This window comes from Eptatretus burgeri, chromosome 10 (genome assembly GCF_056783735.1).
Source record: "Eptatretus burgeri isolate ZD-2024b chromosome 10, Ebu_testis_v1, whole genome shotgun sequence".
Classification (NCBI taxonomy): Eukaryota; Metazoa; Chordata; class Myxini; order Myxiniformes; family Myxinidae; genus Eptatretus; species Eptatretus burgeri.
In genome coordinates, this window is record NC_140970.1 from 50,493,321 (window position 1) to 50,503,433 (window position 10,113).

The 10,113-nt window shown below is 38.6% G+C and overlaps 1 protein-coding gene across 4 annotated transcripts in view; it reads left to right on the forward strand.

Moving 5' to 3' along the window:
- LOC147018533 (uncharacterized) overlaps nt 1-9,121 on the forward strand; it is a 63,517-nt gene extending 54,396 nt beyond the window's left edge. For all 4 annotated transcript variants that reach the window (XM_085898268.1, XM_085898270.1, XM_085898269.1 and 1 more), the window contains exon 5: nt 4,643-9,121. In XM_085898268.1, coding sequence (XP_085754394.1) covers nt 4,643-4,881 — 239 coding nt within the window. In that variant the 3' untranslated portion in view covers nt 4,882-9,121. The remainder of the gene's footprint in view (nt 1-4,642) is intronic.
- Nucleotides 9,122-10,113: the final 992 nt, after the last annotated feature.

Here is a 10,113-nt window from a genome sequence, read left to right on the forward strand (position 1 = left end):
GAGGCCATCGCAAAGGGTTTGTCTTTTGAAACAATTCCAAAAATTCCAGAGAAACTACGTCGTGCAGATCTGCTCGGATGTTTCATTTGTTATTTTCTTTGTCCAGGAGAGCCACTCGGCACCTGAGCAAACGCACCACTTTTGGCTGCTTCATAGGCCTGGCTGTCTCGACTGGGCTGCTTCATAGGCCTGGCTGTCTCGACTGGGCTGCTTCGTAGGCCTGGCTGGCTTGATGACTTAGCAGCACTATGCACAAAACATTGTGGAAAGGCCCCAGCTTTCTGTTCTTAACAACTCTATATAAACCTAAACTTGCTATTGTTATGGTTCTCTGCCTCCTACATCGGGATAATTTTAAGAAATCAATCCAAATTTTATTTATGGCAAATGTGGTATTTAAAGTAGTCATTCTCCAAATACCATGCAAAAAAAAACTAACAGCTTCGGACAGATTAAATTGGGATTTGGGCTCAGCTGACCAGCTGGAGTAAGTGGCATCCACTGCGGGATGTGGTCAAGTAGATTGGGTTTAGTTTGAAGCAATTGTCAGTAAGAGTAGGCCTGCTTTGTGTTGTGTTTTTGACCCATCTTCTTTTTACGCCGCATGAATGCCGTTGAGGATCTGAAGGGGGTGAGGGATTGAAGTTTTTGAATTGATTGTACTGTATTGTATATATGGGGAATTGTGAAATATTTAAGGTTAGAAGACCTTAAGGTTAGGGACAGTGTTTTCTTCATTTTATTATTTTTTTATTGTCCATGTGAAGCATGGAAATCTTTTCATCCACTGGCAATTCAATTCAAAAATGGAGCATCACACACCTTAAGAATGAGCATGAAACATGACTTGAACAAATGATAGTCTAAGACAACAATACAAAGGGAGTGTAACATGAAGGCAAATGCTTGAATGATTAAAACTAAAACAAACATGAAGTGAGTGCGATGAATCCCACATTATCTTGTGAACCTTCAACACAACACGTTTCTCATACAACCTACAAATTGAGGGAAGGTTTGTCCGTATTACATGCTGGCCAATCTTTTTGTGTCTTTCCAATTTCTTAACATTCCCTTTCAGCCGATTACCAAATGCACATATCAAACAAAGTAAGAATACTTTGAATCATGGACTTGTAGTAAATAACCAAAATGCTATTATCAACGTGACACTCTTTCAATTTCCTTTAAAAGTACAATCATTGGTTTACTTCACTGGCCGACACTTGGGAATGCTCCCTCAGTTTAAATTTTTTTTTCAAATACTGCTCAGAAATTTGTTCTATATTCCATTATCATGAATATAATCAAAGGGTCATGGCCACCTGCTAATCAGCGAAAATAAAAAATCATTTTCTTTGTCTTGTTGACATTAATAATTAAATAATGACCGTCATAAGTCTACAAGCTTCTGAACTTCGTTCACATATTCTTGCTTATCGTTCAGTAGGAACTCACTAATTACTGTATCATCGACACATTTTATACCACTACAATTAGGACTTGAAGAGCAGTAGTCACTTGTATACAAAGAAAACAAACTGTTGGAGACAACACAACCTTGTGGTGTGCCAAGACTCAAAACCTTGACGTGTGATACCATATCATTGCACATCACCCGTTGTGGTCTATCTCTAAGAAAACTGTGATTTAATCTTGAAAGCCAAGGTGTGACATCTAATTTCAGTAACTTGTTATTTAATGTGTTGTACAATGGTGTTGAAGGCCAGGGAGAAATCGATAAATACTGATCTTACAAAAGACTTTGGAGTATCTAATTCTAAACGATGGAACAATCTTTGGAGATAAACAAGTATATCATGCTCAACACCCCTATTACTCTGATGCGCAACTTAAGATTGGTCAAAAAAGTCAAGTTGACGACTGAAATATTTCAACAATATCCTTTCAAAACCCTCCATTACTTAAGATGTCAACGCTACTGGATGGTAATCATTCAACTGATTGTTTTTGTTTGTTTGTTTGTTTTGTGTTTTTTATAACTTTTGGAACTGGAGTGATGATTGAAGATTTCCAATTTTGGGGAATTGACACCATTATCCAAGATTGGTTGATAAATACAAAGTTTCAAAACCTCATTGGAAATACCATTTAGGCCACTTGCCTTGCTTACTTTAGCCTTAGCAAATACATTACGAACCTCATACCCATTCACTACCTCTGTCATTAAAGAAATACAAGACATCACCTCATATAAGACTCTCATCCGAATGCTGAATCTTATCCTTTAACATTTCCTCAATAGCATCATTCTCAAGTTTGAAATTATGAACATTGAATCTATCATTAAAAAAAATCATTCAGATTATCAATAACAATTAAACAAGATCAAATTTGATTGGACAGTTCTCCAAGAACAAAACACTCCAATAATCAAATTAGATTAGACAACCCAATGGCAAGTTTGTTACTTCTGCACCATCCTAACACACACACACACACACACACACACACACACACACACACACACACACACACACACACACACACACACACACACACACACACACACACACACACACACACACACATATATCTTTTTTTGAAATATGTGGAGCGTGACGAGCACTCCCCCGATCTCCAATGGACATAAAGTCCTTCACCAAAGCATCACCTCCAATCTGGAGGCCTCGACCTGGCGACTCTGTCAACAACTGATGTTGACCATGCAACCTTTGTCTGTGTGACAGTCACTTTGACTGTTTGACAGAATTTAATAGAGTGTGTTATATTAACAAGTGAGTTGCCTGTGCCGCACGAGATTCTAAACGGGGTAGGGATAGAGATGACAAAATTGCAAATTGCATCTTCCATCATCGAGCAAAGCAAGCGGGGAACAACAATTCTTATTTATTGCCGCATCTTATGCAACTTAAATGCTCTAATGGTGGCGAGGTGATCCATTTGAAACAGTTTGTTTGACATGTGCAGCATTTTGATACCTAGTGTCCTTCATAAAAAAATTACATTGGTGTCAAAGCCAGTGACCAATTGCAAATTAATAGTGGGATTTGTTGTGGGATTGAGATGGAAAAATGTGCCAATCCTGCCAGCCTCAATGAAATTGATATTTTATAATCCAAGTCACATCTGGGGATGGTTGATAAGGCCAGAGCTGATTGGTCATTACTCCAATTATGGGTGAGTGACGTGATTGGGATTTTTGTGTTTTAGAGTCAAGGCTCATGGAAGAGATAGAACATTGAACGGATCAGGACGCAGCAAAACAACAGAACAGTGGAGAAGAAGGTGTGTCAACAGCAGTGTTGAAGAACAAAATAGAGGGAGACTTGGACAAATGGGTGTGGGGAGGAATTAGGGGTAGAGAAGGATGCATGGGGTGGACAAGATGGATACAGAAGCAAACTCTCAGGAAGGAAATACTGAAAATTTGGAAGGAGGTGAGTTTGGTGAGCAGTGATTCTGGATTTAAGTAGTTTCACCATAAGAGGGTTGATTGGTGGACCACGTTCGCCCTGCAGATGCCTGGGTGGATAGGGGCGAGGGGGGAGGTAGGACAAAGTACAGAAAGGGGGTGTTGGAAGATAGAGGGACCACTGACCTATCTGCAATGCGAAAGTGATAGACCCATAGATTCAGCTTCACTGCAGGAGATTGGAATCTCCCGTGATGAAGCATGATTGTTTAGTATCGGCATCATGTGGTTCTTTTGTATTTGGATGTTAATAACAATTGGCAATGGGCTTACCTTGTATAGGTTTTTTGGTTGCTTTATGCAGCCTTATTTGACTGGAAAGGTCGAGTGTTGATAAGTTTACTTGTGTGTGGTTGTTTACACACACAACACAACACAACACAACACCATGCACACACACACACACACACACACACACACACACACACACACACACACACACACACACACACACACACATTTACCCCAATGAATGTTGTTGAGAGCAATTTCTTTAAAATACCAGCAAATAAAAGCAATAAATGGCCAAGTAAGCATAGCATTTTTTTTGCTATTATTAGCTCACTTGGACTTTAGTCCGGTGAGCTTGTGCAATTGAGCAGTGTCAGTCAATCAATCTGGAAACACTTCAGTCATTATCACGTGAACTCAACACAAAATTTTGATGAAACTAGGCGACAAGCTTCATCACCTATGATCTTCCAAAGTTTGTTCATGGCATTAAAAAAAATAAATCAGGGTCTGAAGGGGGTCTGCTGGGGGTTTGAGTGACTGTTGCTCCTGATCCAGGTGAGCTTCAGGACCTACTGTCCTATTTTTTCAATAACATTAAAAAATAATGCCTCCACACCACCTGTTATAGATTCATGTGTATCTTTTTATTTTACCTCTTAACCTTTCTGTCTCTTCTTAAACTTTATCAGTAGCCTTTTTCTTAGATTTCTGAACTTGTTAATTTTACTCTTCAATTTGTTCTCTCTTCCTAATACTATAGTTCACTCTCCTGAACCTTTCCATATCTCACATGAATATATGCTAAAATAAAGTACCAAAAGCATCATAAATCTTCCAAGAAAATTTAGAAGGTGACTAATCAAGTAACCCCATTTCTTATCCACCAATAACCCCGTTTCTTCAAGTTACTCCATTTCTTACCATCTCCCCTTTTATCCACCAATCCCACAGACTGCTGTGTGCACTGCATCTTGGCATGCCTGTTCTGTGAGTTCCTTTCACTTTGCAACCTCATGTGCAGTTGCGCAACATGTGGAGCTTGTGACGATGCTTGTTGCACCGGTGTTGGTGAAGACTGCGGAGATGACTGCTCATGTGACTGTGACTGTGGCCTGCTTGAAGGATGCTGCGACTCAGCAGACTGCCTTGAAATCTGCTTCGAATGTTGTGGAATCTGCATCTCATCTTGAAACCCGCTTTTTCAGCAGAAATTATTTTTGGCACATTGTTGCTGATTACATTGCTAAAGTATGTAAATCGGTACGAATGACCCCAAGGTTTTCTTACCACGTGTTGTTCCTTCACCATATGTTTTCATGAATGGCTTCTTCAGTTGTGCTGTGCCTTCAAGGCGAGGGGAATTGTACCTGGAAATGCTGATTGTTGCTCTGTAACATGGACAGCGTTCCAGGCCTAAGACCCAGTTGAACAAGATGTGTTAATTTTTGTGGAAGTGAATTACTGCAACAAATCTTGAAACACAAAGTGTTAAATGGTTTATTTAAAATCTGAGACACAAAAAAAGCCTAATTTATTTGTTGCTCATAAAGGAAATACTAGACCATTCCTAAACTGAAATCTAAACATTAACAGCTTTTATATCTGCCTAAAACTATGGATAAGGTGGTGATTAATCTAAATGTGAGTTAGGTAGACAAGTTACAGTCTGAACATTTGGATAAAATGAGCTTTGCCATAAAATTTCTTTCATCGTATTAAAGGTGTTTCTAGTCGATGCCTACACAGTTTGCAAAGAGCCAGAAGGCAACATAAAAAAAAATCCAACGTCATGACATGAAAGGTAATTTATTTGATACATCATGACTGGGTTTGAGATGTTTTATTATATTTAAACAGGTTGAGACACCTTTAAAACACTGGCAAATAAAAAATTACATGATTTACCTTGGAAGGAACAAAGGGAAAAAGACACAATGCCATAGCCCCCATGGTTTTCGTCATTTTTCTGTATGGAGTTAATGGGCTAACCCATATTTATAAGATTTATGTGTAGACACAACTGACTTGAGTGGTTATGTGACATGGAAGATTGCGTACAATTGGGTTATTTGTTCGGCCATCTTGGATCTGATCTTGAGACAAAATGACGTGCATATGTAAGCCAGCATTCATTACTTATCTGTGTGCCAAGTTTGAACAAGATCAGTAAATGCATGTCCGAGAAATTGTTGAGGACGCATTCAATACCAGGTTTTTTACGATTGAAATTGCCGCCAGTCTACCAGTTGGCCATCTTTGATTAGATCGCAAAATAAAGTGAGGTACATGTGTCAGCTACCATGTACTGCGCTAGTGCCAAGTTTGAACAACCATTTATCGGACATGCCTGTCCGATAAATGGTTGGGGACACGTTTCAGTAACAAAATGGCTGCCAGTCGGCCGTCTTGAATCTGATCTCGAAAACAAATGACTTGCTTATGTAAGCCATCATTCATTATCCGTTTGCCAAGTTTGAACAATATCGGTAAATGTATGTCCGAGAAATGGTTGAGGACGTGTTCAACATCGTGTTTTTACAACTAAAATGGCCGTGAGTCAGCTATCTATGATCGAATCTTGAAACAAAATGATGTGCGAATGTATACCGTGATGTATTATCTTTGTGTCAAGTTTGAACAAAATCGGTCCATGCAACTCCGAGATATGTCTGCGGACGGAAGGACGCACGGATGGATGAGACCCAATCCATAAGCGCGTTTCGGTCGATGTCCAACGGGGGCTAAAGAAAAAAAAGACTTCTTATGAACGACTTCAATAAGAAGTCACACTTTTAACTTCCATGGGACCAAAGTATGAGGGTGGTTTAAGTTTAGCTTGGACTTGTGTTTATAAAGTGCTGAGTAATGAATTTAGATTAGTGGTTTATGAGGAAATTTGTGGTTAGAGTGTTGGCAACAAATACCTGTAAACATGTTCTTCCTGCTTTAAAGCATATGCTGAAAATCAAGATGACAGAAAGCAAGATAGCAAGGAGAGAGAAACAGGAAATCATTATGAGGGTTTAGTCAATGTAAACATCAATTTTGTTGAAATTTGCTGATGATTGCTTGTCAAAGCCAGCCATATTAAAGGGCACCTTGGAAGCAAGACGTTTTTCAAAAGCAAGACGTTTTAATAATGATGGCTTCCACGAGCTTCATGTTTTCTAAAGAATGGACACTGAAAGTGTACAAAAGCTTCTACTCGAGGAGTGTGAAGCATCACCTAAGTCTGGATTGGCTCTTGCCTGTTAATTACTAAAATAGCAGAGCAGATCTAGTTACTTTTTAGGTTGGATGTGCCTTTTTTCTTTAAAAATGTATGATCTCAACCATCCCAGTCTTATGTTTTTTTATATATATATATATATATATATATATATATATATATATATATATATATATATATATATATATATACATACATTGGGACCATACTCTGTGCAGAGCATTGGTGCTGCCTAAGCAGTCTCCTTGGCTATTGTGCGCAAGACTGGACTGGGTCGCTACTCCGACACAGGATACCAGCAAGCTGGCGCTCATTTTGCCGACCTCGGAAGGATGATAGGCAGAATCAACCCCACCTGGTATTAATTCAACAGAAGAGTGGGATTTGAACTCACGATCCGAGGATCCCAAGACCACCACCCCAACCATTAAGCCAACACCAGGCATACAGATGGATAGATGTTGCTAATAACTCGTGTTCTCCTATATTTGGCACAAACGTGTGGAATCCACTGATGCTCATGACTCTTGGTACGGCCCTTGTGTATATATATATATATATATATATATATATATATATATATATATATATATATATATATATATATATATATATATATATATATATATATATATATATACATATATATCAAGAAAGGTTGCATTTTAGCAGTAATGTAATTACGGATTATAGTTGATGTTGGTGAAGAAAAATGAGCAAAATACTCACTTTGGTCAAAGGTTTCACATGATGAAAAATTGTTGCCATTTGTTTGAGAAATTATCCTTGTGAAATCTGATATTAAATAGAAACCTTCATATAAAAATGTAATGCTTCATAGTTCATACGTGGGCGGTAGGTACTTCCATGTTTTCAGTGATTACTTTTGGTTCATGTTCCCACAAATTTTCTGGAACTGGGACATCAAAGTTTTTGCAGATGTGTATTTTACAAGGGCTTACATTAGAAACTCTGTTGTGTCATTGTGTGTACAGCTGTTCTGACACGAGTTTGTTTTTGTGTGTGTGTTCGGTCATTAAGCATGACATATCATTCTCTTTCCTAACCCCACCTCCACCCCTCACCTTTCTCTCTTCTTTTTTTTCCAAACTCCTCTCTCTCTCTCACCCTCCCTCACTCACTCATCCCCTCATCACATCCCTCCCTCCCACACAGAATAACAACGTTTGGTCAGGCATAGGTCTCCCCACCCCCCTCCTCCTTCATATCTCTTCCCTCTTTCCCAACTTCGCCTCCCTCCTGCCTCCTCTCTCCCTTCCCTCCCTCCTCTCTCAACCCCACTCCTTAATACCCCCCCCCCCCATCAGCGACAAGTTGTATTTGCTCATAAAAAATGTAATGCTTCATAGAGTTTGGCATAATTTATTTTACAAGGTTAACTATATAAACAATAACAAACTTCTTATCTCAACTATTTGACCAAAGAAACGCTGATCGCAGAGCACACGCAGGTAGCCATTTGTCATGGCATTCCAATCAAAAGTTGTTCCTTAGTGACCAAAACAGCATTCTCAGGCATGAGGCATCCCAAAAGAAGGTGATCCTTTTGAACTGCCCTATGAAAAGTACAGGATTTATTGTGACATACACTGGGATATCATAAAATGAATAGTAATGACTCTACAATTTCATCAAAACAAGATGTTAACAGAAGTGTGGTGATAATTTTTTTTTTATCTGATGTTAAGAGAATGCTGCTGCTGTTTGTCCTCCATCCATGATGGATAAACTTTGTTTTCAACTTTACATCAACTTGTATTCAAGGTTAGCTTTAATTTCAGTAAGTTCTTCGTTTGCTTTTCAAAGCAAATTGTGAAACAATTGCTATATTTATCTCATTAAAGTTTGAGTCATCATTAGTTTGTTTGCTTTCTGTATTCATTTTGTTACTTGTTCTTTTTGGTTGTTGTTTTTTCTTTCTTTGTTTTATTGGTAAAGGTGGAATGCTTTACAATTTATCCTGTGATGTAAAGGCTAATAAACAGGAAACTTGCTTGATGGATGAAAAAGCATTTTCTTTGCAAAAGCATCTTTTTCGCTTGTTTTTTTGTTTTGTTTTGTTTTGCAGCAAAACAGGAAAACAATTTGTTTGTCTGTTCACAATGCAGGACCTGGAATGTGAAGGTTGTTATATTTCTGCCTGTTAACTGGAAAATGCAAATAAATGATTTTTTCATTCATTTAGTGTCTGACTTGTACGTCATGTGTCATTGGTGTGGCTTTGGTGTGGCATCTTCCTTCCTGGCATTGGTGTGGCTGATGAAAGACCTTTAACTCAATGAAATTCATCCTCAAGATACAGGCAAGGGTTTAATTAATTTGAAAGTTTGCTCAGCCCTGATTACAGTTGTTTTTCATGACAACTTATTGTTGTTGCGGTCATGTTGTTACGCACCTCCGAGTGGCAATTTGCAGCAAACCTTGAGGTCAGAGCTCTTCATGATGCGAGCTCAGATGACAGATACTATGGGGCGGAAATTCATTCTCTTAATTTCCCAAATGGTTTCATTTAGAACCTGATTGCGCAACTATCTGTTGGCAGACCAGTTGAACAATGGTTGAGGTATGCTAACCACCAAGGGAAACAAGGGGAGTAGCAAAATAAGTTAACGTCAGCTTCTCCTCGCTTCCCATGGTGGTTAGCACACCTCATTCAATGCAGGATTCTGTCGATTTCATCTGTTACGCAAACACGTACAAGTAAGAATGTTTACTAGAACTTGTAAAGGAGTTTAAAGGCTTGGCCTCAAAAACATGGTATTCATAAACTAACCTACAGTAAATGGCCACTTTATAACAACATCAAGCCAAACTATACTTTAACATATTCATCACATTTCAACCAACCATTCAAACAAATTTAAAGATGAAACCAAACAAAAGCAATGCTAATCCAACAGCTACAGAGATCCATATCAGAAATCAATTAACATATTCTGGTCATTTCACAATCCATTGCAATATTGTCATTAATGTCTTTTATATTGCGAACATGTATATGACTTGACTGACAGGGTCTTCTTCTGAAATTTGACTCTCAGATCGAACTCAGATGTCGTTGATCCTTGGTCCCCATCCTCTTGATCAAGCATTGCTGTGTGAATTCCCTCCGTCTCTTGGCCCGTATCATTATTAAACGTATTAATGTAGTTGAGAGTTGGTCTGCCTCACT